The sequence below is a fragment of the Rhinolophus sinicus genome, linkage group LG05, assembly GCF_036562045.2.
Source record: "Rhinolophus sinicus isolate RSC01 linkage group LG05, ASM3656204v1, whole genome shotgun sequence".
Taxonomy (NCBI): domain Eukaryota; kingdom Metazoa; phylum Chordata; class Mammalia; order Chiroptera; family Rhinolophidae; genus Rhinolophus; species Rhinolophus sinicus.
Window position 1 is genome coordinate 135,164,628 of NC_133755.1, and position 18,453 is coordinate 135,183,080.

Below are 18,453 nucleotides of genomic sequence, written 5' to 3' on the forward strand. Positions count from 1 at the left end.
GCTTCCCAGACAAGAAAATGCGACAGGAGTTCAACAACACAAAACTAGTATTACAAGAAATGTTAGCGGGACTACTTTATGGGAAAAAAAAAAAAAAAAAAAATATATATATATATATATATATATATATATATATATATATATGTATGTATGTATATGTATATGTATATACACATATATATGAATAATAAATGGCAATAACTAGACATCTATCAACAATTACTTTAAATGTAAATGGATTAAATGCTCCAATAAAAGGGTGGGTAAGTGGATAAAACAAGACCTTATATATGCTGCCTACAAAAGACTCACTTCAGAGCAAAACACACACACAGACTGCAAGCGAAGGAATGGAGAAAGATATTTCATGAAAATGGAAACAACAGAAAAATCTGGAGTAGCAATACTTATACCAGACAAAATAGATTTTAAAACAAATGATATAACAAGAGACAAAGAAGGACCCAGTAATCCTACTTCTGGGTATTTATCCAAAGAAACCCAAAACACTTCTTTGAAGGTACATGTGTGTCTGTATGTTCACTGCAGCATTATTTACTACAGCCAAAATATGGGGCAATCTGGGTGTCCATCAATGGATGAATGGATAAAAGAAGAGGTGGTACATATTTACAATGGAATATTACTCGGCCATAAAAAAGAATGAAATCTTGCCATCTGCAACAAAATACATGGACCTAGACAGCATTGTGCTGAATGGAGTAAGTCAGACAAAGACAAATGCCGTATCATTTCACTGATACGTAAAATCTAAACAAAATAAACAAAACACAAAAAAAACCTCATAGATACAGAGACTATTTTAATGATTTTCAGAATGGAAGGTGGGTTGGGGAGGTAGGTGAAAAAGGGGAAGGGATTAATATGTGCAAATTGCCAGTTATGAATACAGTCATGGGGATGTAAGGTACAGCATAGGGAATATTGTCAATAATATTGTAATAACTATGTATGGTGTCAGATGGGTACTAGACTTATCGAGGTGATCACTTTGTTAGTTATATAAATGGCTAATCACTATATTGTACACCTGAAACTAATATAATATGGTATGTCAACTGTAATTGAAAAATAAAATAAAAATGATTAAAAACACACTTAAAATTGAATTTTCGAAACTGACAGAATGCATAAAAAAATAAAGACTGGCAATTCACACCACATATAAAAGTAAGAAGTTATATGAAAATAAAAATGATTACATTTGTATTAACAGAATAAAAGGAACAGGCCCTCCTATTCCCTGCTGATATTTTTCTGAAGGGTAAATGAACAATATGTACCATGGTTGTAAAATGTATATACTTTTGTATCCAAAATTTCCCTTCTAACAATTTATCCTATATAAATAAATAGGATATTGGCCTGCAAATATGCAAGCACAAGAATTCCTTATTTGTTCAGCATTATTCATAAACAGTAAAATTTTGCAATAAAGGACAATATCAATTAAAGGAGGTCCATAAATTGAAGAATAGGCAGTGATTTAAAAAAATTAGATCTATAAATAGAACAACTTTTAATAAAACAGGAATGTTTTTAAAAAGTAAAAATTTATATATAAGAAATATTCTAGAATAACCAAGGTGTTAACTGTGATTATCTTCAGTGATTGAGATTAACAGTGATTTTTTTAAAAATCTGAATTTTCTAACCTTCCTACATAGAAAACAGAATTTTAAATTATTTTTATTAAAGTACTCAAATTATTTTTATTAAATTACTCGTATTTCTTGCCACAAAGGAAAAAAATAACCCAAAACCCAAAAACTTAACATTTTCTTTCATATCTTTAATCTACAATCTGTGAATAGTCATGTTTTATTTATTCTTTAAAATGAGATGTATAGTGTGACTCCAAATATTTTTCTAATTATACAGTTAAAAAACTAAGAAAATAAAGCAAAATGTTGGAAGTGTTACCTCTGTATAGCAGAGTTATTTAATAAGATTTTCATTTTGTTCTATCTATATTATCCATTTTCCAAATTTTCTATAATCGTTATATATTAATACTACTTTTAAATTAGACAATAGTGGACTTTAAATTATATATATATGTGTGTATATATATAAATACATATATTTTGTATAGATATATGTATTATATCTTTACAGAAGTAAAAACAGAAGTAAATAACATCAAATTGTTTATAGTAGTTATTGTTGGCAGGGGTGGTTTTCTTATTCTTTCTGTGTTCCAACTTTCCCAGGAGAACCATGTAAATTTATAATGAAACAATTGAGCTATATTTTCATAAACAGAAGGACACAGATGAAATTCTAAGTTATCAAGAATGAAAACCTTAACTTTTTTTTACATCTTTCAGAAATATAACTTAAAAGAGGTTAAAATCATCCAGTTTTCTAATTATGATATTTAATTGGTTGCAAAAGTAGATTTCTCAAAGAAATTTGGTATCACAAATTATTTTTCAGGCCATTTGAATCTTGAGAATTTAAAATAAAGTCTGATAAGAATTAGAGAAAAATTGCTGTGTTTGGGTATTACATGTGTTTTATGTGCGTGTATTTTGTCCAGCAACACACAACTATTAAAAATTTGGCTACTATCATTGCCTTATTCACAGAATAAAAAGATTACCAAATTATAAAATACAATATATATGCTGATAGTCCTCTTTGGAACACAATTTATTTTTTTATACATTAAATAAACATTTATTGAGAACTACTATATACTCGGATGTTTTATCTTAAATGCTTGAATAAATCTTTGTTTAATACCAAAAAAGTGGAAAACGAGGTGAGAAACTGCCAATTCAGGATAATAATTCATTTTGGTTGTTTATCTTTAAGCCATTAGAAATGACATTCATTGAATTCTTTCCACATTATCATAAAAACACTTTTTACCTGCCAGTAACAAATTGCAGGAGAAGAACTCTCTCCTCTGGTGTAATATCTTCCACAACTTCCCAGAACCACTAACAACAAAAAAAAACTTAGTTCATATTTCAGAGTAATTGTAGACTTAATACCAGAAAAATATGCAGCATTCATAAAGCGTATTTTATTATAAGAAACTCATTTATCAAAAACGATTTTGTACAAAGCTTTCATATGCAATTCCCATGAGGAGAATTTAGGGTAAAACTTTACTTTGTTAATTAATGTAGGTTTTCATCCAATAGTGCTGAAAAGCTTACAAAATTAAATGGCAAAACTTAACTTCATTCTAAGCTCTAGAGAAATTTTACCTGAATAACTGGATCTTCTCTTTCATAGCCACTTGTGTATTCTGTATTTTTTATCCAATCACTCACATCAATTTCTGGCATGCCAGAAAGCAGTAACTCCTTTGGGGAAGAAGAAAATATTTCATTAATCTTCTTTGGGGGAAAAGAAACCTATTACATTTAAATAGTAAATTTGCCATAATTAGAAACTAATTCCATGTAAAACTGATTTATTTTTCTGACAGCTTCTGCATGTCATCAATAATAAGTGCTGCATGGGAGAGAACCCTTGACACTGATAATCTCAAATACTGTGAGATGTGGAGATGTCTCTACATTGATACAATTAAAACATAAGAGACAATAATTATGTTTATATATAAATGCACATGCAACAACAGTTTATATGTGCAACAATTTTATGAACATTATCTTTGTTTATTTTTATTTTATAAATTTGTTAAATTCTGTAGAGACCATACTTTCAATATGAAAGTGGTAACAAAGACCTGAATAAATCCTGGGTTAAGCAAAAGAAAAGATCATCAAGAAACCCTAATCATTGGGGAGGGGGGGAAGGTAATAACAATATTTTAAAAAAAAACAGATTCAGGCCTTTGAAGAACTCAATTCTGGAATAATTTGGATCCTTTAAAGTCAACTTTCCCCTGGATAAGAAAAAAATGCAATTTCCCTAGTAACTTTTGGTAGCCTTCTTTTTTCCAGTGAGATCATCAAACAAACAAAACAGCAATCAAATAACTAAAAATGAAATAAAAAATGGCAAAAGTATTTACCATTGTTTTCCAAGAGGAAAGAGAATATGAAAAAGAGCTTGTCCACATCTCTAAATCAGTCCATTTCTCACAGCTGGATGTGTTTACACAGTCAGGTGAGGTCATAACTAGCCTACACTTAACTGAAACACTGATAAGCCAGAATAGCAGGGTTTGTTATTACAGAAATACAGATATAATGCGGTTCAAAATCATGTTTCCTACAGCAACTATTTGTAATACATACCTGACTAACATGAAGTGTGTTAGAAGATTAATGAAGGTTAATATAAGGCAGTGTCTGAGAACTCTTGTGGATTTCTGAGATCTACTCAAGGATCTGCAAGATTCTCCCTTTTCCAACTTATCTGAGACTATTTTCTCGACATAGTTCGACCAAAAAAAAAAAATACCAAAACAGATAATGTGCAGAAGCAGATATGAGAACCCAGTTGACTTCTAAGCCAGATAATAAAGCAACTTGCAAAAATGTACAATGCCACTCCTCACTATTTTTGTTTTATTCTGGAAAATGCAGTTTCCATTCAAAAAATGTTATTTATGTTAATATGTAATGAATTACTTTTATATGAATTAATAATATACTTTACATTTTCTGTTTTCATTTCAAACACACTAAATATCAATTAATGTAACTCACATAAACAAAAAGGCTTTTTTTGTAAGGGTGTCCTAAGACCAAAAAGTTTAAGAATGGCTAGTGCTTTTGCTCTCCTTGTCATAATACTTGTAAAATACTTGTACTAGACAAAGGTGTTCTGGTTGGTGTCCATTTACCACATTTTCCACCTTTCTTTACACTGTTCTGTGCCCTCGGAGGCTGCTTCTAGCACAATGGAGCTCTTGCCTGTTGGCTTCAGGTTGGGCCCATCACTGAGAACAGGCGAAAGTGTGGAGATGAGAGTATTTTCTGCTCCCTCCCTGCTTCAGCACATCTTTTCAGTAGCCATGTCTCCTCATCACAGGGCTCCTTACAATAATTCTTCCACCTGCCTTTTCAATTCTAGGGGTGATAAAGGCTTTCTACTGTTGCTAGTCTCTGGATGCCTCACCAAATCTTGTTATTCTTAACACTGTCCACACCTCCGGAATAATCCCTTTGTAAAAAAGCTTTTTTATTTGAACCATCTGGGGAAATTCTGTTTTGTGGCAGGACCCTGGTATGGATCTGAGTGAGAATGCATTTTACACGTTTCTTACAATCTATGAGTTTAATCTTCTTCCCTGCTCAACTGAAGATAAGCTTTTAATAATCTTAAAATATTATTGTTAATAATAATGGATGCTTTCATTGTTAAGAATGCTTTGTTAATAATTATGAATAAAAATGACCGAGGCTATATTCTCTCAAGAAATTTGAACTATTTCATGAATACCATAACTTTTTATAAAGAGTATGAAAGATCTTTATTATCCTATTTAACACCTGAGCGAAAAAAAAAGTTATTTAATTAACTGAAAACAAACAGATGAAAGGGGAATTCCATAATAGCAAGTACATATGCTAAAAAGATTTTAAGTCCTCATTAATAATTATTTTTAAAATATAACAAAATAACTGAATTACTCTGTTGGAACTGGGTGCAACACACTATGTAACCCATACTCTTGGGTAGAAACTGAGTCATGCTGACCTAGTAGTCACATGGCTCAATGTTTTAATATCTTGGTACCACAGATACATTCATAAACAACATGGTATAAAAGAAGGACAGTCCCTCAGACACATGGTAGGAACCCCTCAACTGCAATATTATTATAGATGTATTATAACAGTGTTGTCACCATTTTTGATCTGCTAATCATCTCCTGACTTGGGACTGCATCTGTCCTGTGGATGAATACACCTCCAGTTCAGGACACTAACGCTCCTAGATACTCTTTTCTCACTAAAACTCTAGAATCTAGCCTGCATCCTTTACCTCAGATGCATATCAAAGCTTAGCTGTCTGCACCAACTTTTTAAAAAAAAACTTCCTATCCCAGTGTAGCACCCAGTTTTCCCATGAAAGACACAAAGTCACACAAAAAGTTCTAAAACCAAGTCCCACTTAGAATTCATGCCACTGAAAGGCAGTTTGGTGACATTGATGCAGAGACACTGGTTCTGGGTCAGAGAACATGGGTTCACAGATCGGCTACAACACAGTCTCCAGGAACGTGGGCAAGTTCCGCACCTTCCTTGGCCTAATGTTCCTCAAGTGTAAAACGGGAATAATAACACCTCAGAGGTTCGTTGTGAAGATTTTAAAAGTTAATACACATAAAGCATTTGGCAACTACTAAGTGTTTAATAATAAAATTATCATCACTGCATAAATCAGGGTCATATCTACAACACTGCTCCTCGCAAATAATCCCACCATCTGAACCAGCTCAACTAAGTAAAATAAAGCCGAAGTCTAAGACAGTCTAGGAATCCTGACCTAATTTCTAATATAAGAACCACAATTAAAAACGTACCAGTAGCAGACCTGAATGTGAAAGACAAAGGAATAATACTTTTAGAACAAAATATAGAAAAATATCTTTATGACCATGGAATAAGAAATAGTTTCTTAAACAAAACACAAAAAGCTCCATCCAATAAAAAAACAAAAGAAGAAAAAAACAAGTAACAAACTGAACCATGTTAAAAAAAACTAAATTCACTAAAAGACACCAGAGTAGATGTTCACAAACACATATTTAACAAAGACTCCCATAAAGAATAAAGAATCCTACAAATCAGTTAGCAAAAAACCCAAAAAACACAATAGAAAAAATGACATATTATTTAAACACTTCAAAAACAGAGTACACAAATGGCTAATACACATATAAAACACACTCAACTTCGTTAATAACCAGGGAAATGCAAATTAAAATCACAATGAAATACCACCTACTGATCCACCAGAATGATAAAAATGAAAAGACAGAAAACATCAAATGCTTACGGGGAATGGGAACACCCAGGACTCGCATACTACTTGTTGGTGAGAATATAAACTGACATACCACTTTAGAAAACTATTTGCTAGTATCTACTCTAATGGAATAAATGTACACCATATATGCCAGCAATTCTACTCCAAGGTATAGGACCTACAGAATACCTATGTACGTTCTCCTAAATACATGTCCTAGAGTGTTTGTAGCAGCACTATTTCAAATGGCCTAAAAACTAAAAAGTACCCACCAAATGTGCAAGAATAGAAAAGACAAAAAAGTATACTGACACAATGAAATACTATTCAGTAATGAAAATGAACAAACTGCAACTGCATGTACGATTCTCACAAAAAAGCTGAGCTAAAGAAATCAGATATATTCTAGGTGATTATTCCATTTATATCAAGTTCAAAACCATGCAACCTAACCTATGACATTAGAAGTCAGGAGAGTGGTTACCCATGAGGAGGGACAGTGAGTGGACGAGGGCATGAGAGGGACATCTAGGATAATTTCCTGATCTGGGTGCTGGTTTCATGGGCATAGTCAGCTTGTGAAAATTCATCGAGCTATACATTTATGATGCATGTACTTTTTCTCTATGTATATTGTAAGTCAATAAAAAGTTTCATAGAGCTTATTACCAGTTTCAGCAAATTACGTGGCAAAGCTTTTCTCAATTATTTATGTTGTTGCTTTTCGTTTATTACACCATAGCTCAAGAAATAATGTAGTTCTCTGTTAACAGTTCACAAGTATTCCTCCATTTTTAAATACTAAAAATAACTTTTATGGTTGTGTAAAAATTAGACAAGTCTATGCTAAACAAAACCATTAATCATAAACCTAAAAGCACACCCAAAAAAACTCAAAACTGGTACTTAATGAAACTAAGTCACCAAGTACTTAAAAATTAATTAGCAAATTCTGTCCACTACTGTGCTAAGATACACTATAAGTGATGTATTGAAATACCAGTATACATATAAAATCAAAGGTACATACCAATGTACTTATTCATATATTAAAATGAAAAGCATAGGGTAAAACTAATTTTATGAGAATGAAAACCAAAACATACTTCTCCATTGATCTAAAATTATTGCAAATTATACTTTTTAAAATAAGAAAATAGCTGTACTCTATTTAAAACACTGTGTTTTATTAAGGAGTTAGAAACTCAAAAAATTTGAAAATAATTTATTACCAAAAATAAAAGAGAAAAAAAAAATGGGGGGAAATGCAGACACAAATAATATAGAATTACAAATTTCATTAGGTAACAGTAAAAGGCAGGCAAATTAAAGGAGCATAACAAAACATTCATTAGAGACTAGGGATCAGCAAGGAGAGTAGACTCTACAGAGGTTTAAAGTGGAAAATTATAAAATTATATATATGATGAAATAAGCTGGAGAAGGTAACACAAACACAACAAGACAAATACTCTTAATTAATTCTTCTTTTTGGAAGTACAAGTATCAGGATCCTTTACCTCATATGGCCAAATAAAAAATTCAGAATAATGCGAATATTGCTTCTGGGAAGACTGGCCTTCAATATCTCCCATGTATAACACTTTGGAAATAATATTCCATTTTTGTTTATCATCACCACACTCCATTTCACATTAAGGAACTGCTAATCTGCTTACTGAGCTTAAGTGAAACCCAATCACAAACCTTTTAACAAATCTCTAAGCATGAACATTAAACCACGTGTCTCATTATACATTATTCCATTCATCATAGTACTCCAAAATTATTTCTGAATTACATCAATTGGAGTTTTATATGGTTGCATAACAAGAAAAGAACTGATGTTTTCCCTTACCAATTCATATTCATCAAAAAGTTGTATGAGGGAAGGTGGAATGAACATATGAAAGCCCTGTAAAAACGCATTGATCTGAGGCTGAATGGCTCTTGTCATTCGAAGTTCAGTAACAAGCTGGACATACTCCGCCTATTAAAAAAAAAAATTTCTGATGACTTTTTAAAATTCCACATACTTAAGATAATACTGATACAATTATTTCTCATTTAAGAGGTAAAGGTTTAGAATTAATTTAGCACCAATATTCAGACATCTCAGCAAACTAGTACTCTATCCTTCACTAAACTGTTTGGGCCAAAATCCTAGTAATCAATCACCCATGATTTCTCTCAAACCCTGTAACAGCAAGTGCTATCAGATCTACTTCCAAAAAATATTCTCAATCTGGCTTTGTCTCACCACCTCCACTTTCAGCACCCTTGTCCAAACCATCACCATCTCTCACCTGGATTATGGCAACATCTGGTGTCCCTGTTTATATCTTGCCTCTGGACTGCTTCTTCTCCACATCACAGAGTGATTTGTTTTAATATATGTTTTATATATAATTTTATATATAATTCAGATCGCAGAGCTCTCCTCCTCAAAACCCTACAATGACTTTCCATGACACTTAAAGTAAAATCCAAATTCCTTTCCTAGTCTATAAAGTCCTAAATGACCTAGCCTCTGCCTTGTTCTCTCTCTCATTTCCTTCCACGCTCCCCTTTGTTCACTCACTCTATTCCCTCAACACAAGCTTGTCGCAGTGTCTTTATACTTCCTGGTGTCTCTGACCAAAATGTCGCATTAGGAGGTAATCTCTCTGCAGGCTGGGGTTCTGTCTGGTTTACCAGCATATATCCTCAGCTCCTAAAACAGTGGCGGTCACTTTGTAAGTGGTCAACAAATATGTGATAAATACATACATTCAACAAATTCATTTAATACACACTTAGAACTTGATGAAATAGCCCATTTAAGCACAGCCGATTTGATTCTGAGTTAAGGCAAGCTATTTTCACACATTTTACTTAAAAATACATCATCGCCATCATGGAACAGTGTCACTTAAAATTTCACTGGTAATAAAAAATGTTATTTTGGCTCAGACCAGAATGAATTATCATATCTATAGATAGATAGATAGATAGATAGATAGATAGATAGATAGATAGATAGATGATAGATAGATGATAGATAGATAGATAAACTCTATCAATTGCTATCATTTATATATTTTAAATTACATTTAAGTAAAACTTTGTGAGTTAAAATCAATGATAGTTCTCACGTGCCAGGAACAAATGTTCTAAACACAAAGGGGAGAAAGCCTGTTTAAGACCTTTCCTTTATCCTTTACTTATTATTATTATTTTGGCACTAATCTGATGCTCTGTTCCTCAGCACCCCCCCCCCAAAAGAAACCCACAGGCACGGAACCAGCAAGTTATATATGACTGTTTATGATTACTGTTTATGATTACTGGTTATGAATTCTCCATACGTCTCAGAGCTACAGAAGTGTCACGGTGAATTTCTTACAGCTTTCCCAAAACCCCATGTGGCTCCTTGTACAATCTGGAACAGGGAAAGCTGCCATCTCTACTATTTAATCTATTCTTACCCAAATCCCACTCCCTATCACCCAAAGGTTTTTCCCCACTACATAGGAATTAATGTTACCACAAGTTACATACAGGTAGTTACTAGAGAGAGGGAGACAGAAATGTATGCCAAACAATCAAACAGAGATATAAAACTAAAATTTCAGGGTCCAATCAAGAAATAATAAAGAATAACACACTTCTAAATGATAACCACCAGTGATTTCAGCATTAGCACCTAATTATCTTTTAATTTATGTCTGCTCTAAAATTGCTTACTAAACATACGACAATTTTTCTGCTCCATTCATTCATTCATCAATCAAATGTTTAAGGTGCTGTATGAGACCCCATCTTTCCACTTAACAAGAACAGCTTTTTCCCAAGAGGTTTTACTTTTATCCTCTCAAAGTACCATTCAATAGTCATTGCTCAAGACCTTAATAAATTATGAATACTGAAAGAAAAAGATTTGTGAATTGCTCTAGTACACTTGAACTATTTTAATTTGCCATTACATTCCATATTTATAAAAATCGTACATTCTTTATCAATTCCTATTATTTCTGCATACACTCTATTTTAGAAATTAATTTTCAGAAGTATACTAAACTTTCTTCACATGTTCCCTTCTATTCCAACTAATATTAGTTATATTTTACATTTATTTCTGCAACTCTGGCCCATAGTTATTGGATATCAATTTTTGTGAAAATTAGGTCCTTCAGATACCAGACTCCATACTAAGTTAATTTAAATGTGAACAGATCTTGTTCTAAATTATTTCTCAGTAAAACAATAACATCCTAGCCATTACAAATACTCCTGAGTGTAGTAAAATAAGTTTTCCAGATAGTTGAAAGATAACTGTGTTTAACAGTTAAAATCTACAGAAAACAGAAAAAAATCTACATCTAACTGCTTCTAAAATATGACACTCTGCCTCCTTAAACAGCACATCCTTAAAACAGAATAACACACATTAACATTTTCATGATGATACAATTATTACTATGAATATCCACTGTTATTATCCACTAACATTTTGACTGTTCATCCCATGCTATAGAAACATTGGCTGCATTCCCACTTCCTATGATGGCAGCCACATGACTCATCTCCACATTTTATGCCCTCTCATAACCACATCAAATATCTTTCATGTCTTAAGGAAAACAGTGGACATGTAGACAACAATCAGTCTACAAAACACTGGCATAAAGAGTTGCACAATTAAACACTAAATATAAACCAAACCTAAAGTGTCATTTTGTTCTCAGGTATTAAAACGGATGATATAACTTGGGGGCCGGGGGATCTTTTATCCCCAACAGATGGAATATTTGCTCCCACCTGAATTTTGTTATTAATTCTTTAAGGGCATACAATAATACCAGATGCCATAGACTTAAACTGGAGAGTTAACCATATAGAAGAATCTGAGTAAGTACTTGTGTTAACACAGAAAGTTTTCAACTTAGAAAGCCTCAGCATGGAGATAAGAACAACAAAAAGCCCTAGCAACTTTCTTCTAGTTCAACCTCTGAGTCTGATAACTGATATAACTTAGGTAAGCAAAAAATAACTGCAATGGGAAAAATAACACTAAGATTAAGATGTAACTTTCGGACATTATGTTCTAGGTAAATTACATATCTAGTTACAGAAACATTCTGTTTAATGGTCTCCTAGTTTCTGAATGTGTGGAATGAATAACATCACCTCTCAGAAATGTTCCTTAAAATCCTAACTTATTTTCAGGCTTTGGACCTACATTACGTCTGCTTATTAGGGGTAGTGGTGATGTTGAAACTTGACGTATTTTTTGAAGCTACTTTTCTTCTTGAATATCTTTTTATTTCTAGAAAAAATATCTAAATAATATTTATTTAAATAATAGTCATACTTATTTAAATAGTCAACTTTTAATAGTGAAAACAAGATGCTCTTCTTCCTCCCCTCTAAACAGACCGATAAGTGTGGCCACATTTGTAAAACTGTCTGCCAGTTATTTTTTTTTTAGCAATTAACAGTTTAAATGGCATTATTATTGGCATAATTCAATTCACTGAATAGAAATCCTTTGGTAATATAAGCTCTTTCCTGGTTTTATCTACTTGATTATTGTTGCTCTGGTATATAGGAGTTCACACTGAAAATTTCTCCACCTAGAACTCAAAATATCTGGTTTCTTTTGTAGGAATAAGTAGATATAAGAAAAAGGAGAGGCATGTTCTTACAATGTAATGTTTTTCAATCATTTTTCTTTACCAGTATATTCTTATTTTTAAGGTCACAAATTAGTTATTAGGTTGGTGCAAAAGTAATTGCAGTTTTTGCAATTATTTTTAACCTTTTAAACCACAATTACTTTTGCACCAACCTAATACAAAGACTGATAGTCTGGTAAAAATCCTATTACTTCAGCTATCTTGAAAAAAAATTTAGTCATTGAAAATAGAGATGCTTCAGGTTACCATTTCATAGATTGGGTGAATTTTTAGATACTAACTAAATACTAACTAAAATGCAAGGAAAAGTATGTTCTCCTTGTTGACAGGAAGCTATTAAAGATCATTTAAAACCCAATTTAATAATACACACATATATTCAACATGGAGAATCTCAGACCTGAACTGTTTTAAAAGTTTTCAGAGTAATAAAAAAATCTCTCACAGTATACTTTTATGAAGACAGAAATAATGAATTCACTTTAAGTCAGTAATATATATACACACAAGCCTTTATTTTGTGCTTATATGTGCATCAAATGTGTTTGTGTGTGAAATAAATCAAGTGAAACTAGCAATAAAATATAAAGGTATTAACCATATAAAAACTAAGTAGAGGAAAACATGCTAAATTTGTATTTGCTACCTTGTTCATATTCACTGACTTAGTAAATGAGAGGCCCATCAGTTATACAATCATAAAGACCTTGATTTAAACTGAGGGTATACCACTTACTAATTCTGAACCCTTAGACGGTTAACTTCTAAAGAAATATAGTGTCATAGTTACAAGCTCAAGTTTGGAATTTATAGTCTGCCTGGGTTCAAATGCTAGCTTCAATACTTATTAACCATGTGATCTGGAAGAAAGCTACTTAAACCCTTTATGCTTCAGTTTTCTGACCCATAGAAAAGGGTATCTACACTTCATAGGATTGTTTCAATGTAAGTTAATATAAAGCACTTTGAGCAGTGCCTAACACATTATAAGCACCTAATAAATGTCAGATGCTTTTAATATTAAAGTTGTTTCCACATTCAATAAATGGAAATAACTATCTCAAAAGGCTGTTATAGTAAATGAGAAATGCACAAAGAACACATCTCAAATACATGAAATATATACAAATTACTCAATAGGCAATAGCTTTTATTATCACTAGAAACTAGAACTGATAGTCATGAGGTTGATAAAAAGGAGGATGGCAACACCACTAGTCATTCTGGGGGCCAATCCATGTAAGTGGCAGTCATCCTTGAGTAGTTACTTTTCACCTTCCCAAACAATTAATTACCGAGTTCTATAAATTATATATCCTTGAAAGCTATCTCACTTTCTCCATCCTCACTGCCACTGACTTATAAAATCCCTCATGCACACTCCACAGACCAATGCCACAACCACCTATCAGTTACCCTGACTCCAGTACTGCCCCATTTCAATCCATTTTTCACACTCCAAGTTGAGTTTCTTTTTCTTAAAAAACAGAAGTTCGATCATGTCACTCTCCTCTATAGCATCTACAATCATCCCCATAGCCTTCAGAATAATTTTCAAATTCCTAATTGTGAAGGCAAAGCCTTTCAGAATTTGGCCCCCGTCTATCACCCTGACCTTTTTTTCCACTCACTTTGCAAAGCTAAGATCTACATCTCTCACCTATCTGTGGTTCCCCAGACACATGCTTGGTCAACTTGGTGCCTTCCTGTAAGCCCAGGACACTTCCTTCTCCCCTTCCTTACTCCTGTCTGACCAGTTCAAGTTTCTTCTCTGTAATTCAACTTCCATGCCAGCTCCTCCATTCTGATATCCTGTCCTACCCTACCCTACTTTTTCCCCCTCCCAGCCTGAATGAACTTTATGATTAGTATTGTAAAAGTGTTGTTAACATTTAAAATCCATATAGCTTACTCTTTAGTTCTAACAGTTAGAACAGGTGTCACTTTTAACTCAAGATTTTATGGTTCTACGATTTCAGCTTTTTATTAAGAATTTAAAACTGAAAGTAAAAATATAAAAGCAAAACTTAAAAAACGAAAGATGAAAATACATTTAAATGTAAATGGTCAGCTCCTGGTAATTCAGCCATTTTCAAAAGTGAAAGATGGGGTTTTTTCCCCCTTTAGATTTCAAAATAAATCATTGACAGATACAAAATTAAAACAGCATTATAGTTTAAATGTGGAACTGATAGTCTTCTGGCATACATTACTTGCATTTTTTAATGTATTGCTTTTTAAACAAAGATATTTTCACCTATTTGGTTTCACTCTATAATTATCAAAGCCTTTCAATAAAATTTAGGAATAAATGACTCCCCCATGTGGAGATCAGCTTACATAGACCTTCTCTCACTAACAAGCTTGGAAAGTCATTTAAGCTTCAATGTGCTTATAAATTTTGAAGTTGAACTCCAAACATGACAATTATAACTTTATACCTATAAAGACCCTACAGTAACAGAAAAGTTCACGACAGAAATGTATGTTAAAAAACAATACCTCTAAAGAACATGGTTTGAAAATTTTATTTGTAAATTGAATACTTTTTAATAATTTTAAAGTGAGATGTAGGTATGTTTTCTAAAGACTTTTAATATTTAAAAATTAATCAGGTAGCTTATTGAATAAGCATTAAACGTTTAAGCATCAACAATTAGACATAAAATTATACTTGACTCTTACTGGCAATATTAGAAAATGAAGAGGCTCAATCATTGTGAGAAATGTTTATACCAGAAAAATGAAAGTTGAGAAGAATTAACATATTAATGATTGAGATCCTGCTTTTACCTCTATTACCAAATATAATCATTAAGAAAGAAGCCTGTAATCAATCAACCAGGGAATTAGTTCATGTAGTTAAATAAAAATGTATTAAACTTACAAACAAAAGTTTCAAGTTATTTAATACTGCAATAGTATTCCAGCCTCAGACTAGACTCAAGATGAGGGGTATACCTTCAATGTGAATATATTATTTGTTATTATTTTTTCAATATCTTCCTTCTTTCTGGATTTCAATAAAAGACACAAATGCAAAAGAAGTAATAAAATATGAATTAAAAAAATCTAAACAAATATCATGTCATAGTGGGAGGGAAGGTTTTTAGGAGAAAGAAGTATAAACAGCTATCTGTCACGTAACTGTTAATCAGTAAAGACCCACTGTTAATGGGAAAAGACCACTTTCTCATATAAAATGTATATGAGAGGAGTGACAAATTCACTCATCAGATACAGTATTCACAGACAGGACTCATGTTTGAAGAGTTCTCTCATGAGAAGCAATCACTTATTTATAATAAAGATTCTATGACTTTATTATCCTTAATTGAGAGTGGGTCTCCAGTGTAAAATAAAGTAACAAATGCACTACAAGGTGGACAATCTAATAATTAGAAGATTTAAAAAAATATTTTCATTCACTAGCAAACTCAGATTTAAAAAATTTAAGCATTTTACTATTTTAATCTTCTAGAGCTTCACCTGACTCATTGTATTACAAGTCAAGTAAGCGCTTCCTCGACATGATTAATTTTGCAAACAATATGAAGAACATTAGACATGAAAGTAGGAGACCTGGGTTCTGGCCCCAGCTTTAGGCTTCAGTGTCTTCATGTGTAAAATGAGTGAGTAGACTAAAAAATTTCTAAGCATAAATGTGCAAAATTACTCAGCTCCTGATTTTATGTTCAAAAATTAAACTTCATGTTTTTTTATATGTAGTAGCTAAGTTTCAAAAAGTAAAATTATGTAGCTTAATAAAGGTCTCCAATTCCCTGTATACCAGGGGTGCCACAAAAAAACGTATACACATTTTAAAATGTGTATACATTTTTTTGGCACATCCTCTGTATATCTGAAACGAAAACCTATTTTTATAGAAAACCATCCAATTAACTAACTTGTATTGTGCTCTTCAGTTTACAAAATGCCAGTAACAATTCTGTATGGGAGGCATTATCCCAATTTTACAGAAAAGAAAACTGAGACTCAAAGAGTATAGTTAAAACTTGGCCAAGTCTTTTGGCCTTTAAAAAAAAAATCTACATTTTACTAAATCTCTAGTATACAAAATGGTTCAATGAACTTTATTTTTTATAGTTGATTCTGAAGCTATCTTGGATGTATAAATAACTACAGGAAAGAAAAAAGGTCTTGTTTAACCATAAGCTGCTACTGGTAAGAGACAGAACTGGAATCTTAAAACCAGATATTCTGACTCCCAACTTCCTATATATCAAAATATAAAATAAAACTGTATTATATGTTAGACTAACATGATTTTCAACAGTGTAATTTAAAACATACGCCAAGATTTAAAAATAATATGCACAAACAGGAGCTATAATAATATATAAAAATAAGTTATAAAGTTAAAAAAATACCAAGTTCAGTGACAGATTTATTGTATCCTAAAAGCATGTGCAAAGTTTATAAACACTGGGAATTCTTCTTTTCTCTATTGAAACTCTTTAATATCTTACTTTTAAAACATGAAATAGTGATCAGTGCAAACATGATCTTCATGTAAGCTTTATTTCTAATCAAACTATTTAATAAGTAGATGCCCAATTTATACAATCAACTGAATCGTGCTCTAGGTTGCTTCAGGAACTGCCTCAGCATATCTAACACAATATTGAAATGATCCATTCTAATTTCAAAGTTTGATGTTTGATAGTTTAGTTAACTTAAATATTTTCTTTTACAAAATGTTATCAAACTCTAACAGTAAAAGATTTTTTTAGCTAGTGACAGGAGACTTCAGAGTAATTAGGAAACTAGCAGGGCCAAGTTACAAACAATGGCTAAGGTAAAAATTCAGATACTCACTTTGTTATTTTGTGTCACAAGAATACTTCCGCCCCCAGGTTTCAGAGGCACCTCTTCCATTGCTCCAAACACATCAGTCTCAACAGAAAAAGTTAGTTCTAGACCCAGATCACTAATATCATTATCTAAAATCCACTGCAAATTTTTGGCATATTCGGGATCAATAGATGCCACATCTTGGTAATTTACAGGAATACCTAAAAATGCAAACATATAGCAGTTATATTCTAAATATTTCTGCTTTCCTTCTCTGTTTAATGGTAAAATACTGCCCTCTGCAGATACTCTGCAAAACTGCAAAATATAACCCAATCCACAGCATAATTTAAATGGATGCTAACTCCTGAATTTAAAGATCTGTTAACTGAAGCTTATGTTTCTTCCACATTTTTCTTTGAAGTAGCTATTCAGGGAATAATTATAAATTTCAAAAATTCCAATTCTCTTAAGCATATTCATATTAAAATGCATTCTTAACATAAACATAAACACACTAAGATAAAAAAAAAAAAATTTTTTTTTTTTAGGAAAAAGTAGGGTGTTTTTTCTTTCCCTCAGGTCTCCAAATGCCTTACACACATAGGCAGTCTCCAAAAGAAATAAAAACTATCTCATCCACACTGCCCCCCCCCTTATCTATCTACTTAGTTTTCCCTAAAGACTATAGGAAAAACACTTTAAATAAATGCATATGGAAAGAACAATAGAACCACACCAAGAATGTGCTTGTAGAATGATCTTGTGAAATAAATGTTGACCAGTTGTCTATGGTTCAAAGCCAATCCCAAGATCTGTCCAGCAAATCGGAAATAGTTCAAGTGATCAGGATTTACATAGGAGTTGCTATTAGGCTGAAAAGTTGTTCCTATTAAATAAATACAAAATAATTTATTTTTAAGAACTTATATGCAGAAAAATATCATTTCAAAGCAGATAAATCAGTTCAACAAAACTTTAGCTAAGTTTACATTATATGTAAACTTCCTCAGGAATACTCTTTGTTGAATAT

The 18,453-nt window shown here is 32.1% G+C and overlaps 1 protein-coding gene across 7 annotated transcripts in view; it reads right to left on the reverse strand.

Annotated features, from left to right (window-relative positions):
* HACE1 (HECT domain and ankyrin repeat containing E3 ubiquitin protein ligase 1) overlaps positions 1-18,453 on the reverse strand; it is a 93,928-nt gene that overhangs the window by 11,360 nt on the left and 64,115 nt on the right. For all 7 annotated transcript variants that reach the window (XR_012496697.1, XM_074333343.1, XM_074333345.1 and 4 more), the window contains 5 exons: positions 18,160-18,309; positions 17,445-17,641; positions 8,786-8,917; positions 3,243-3,341; positions 2,899-2,969 (listed from right to left, as the gene is read on the reverse strand). Coding sequence is in view for 6 of the 7 variants with exons in the window: in XM_074333343.1 (XP_074189444.1) it covers positions 2,899-2,969; positions 3,243-3,341; positions 8,786-8,917; positions 17,445-17,641; positions 18,160-18,309 (649 nt within the window). In the remaining variant the exon portion in view is untranslated. The remainder of the gene's footprint in view (positions 1-2,898; positions 2,970-3,242; positions 3,342-8,785; positions 8,918-17,444; positions 17,642-18,159; positions 18,310-18,453) is intronic.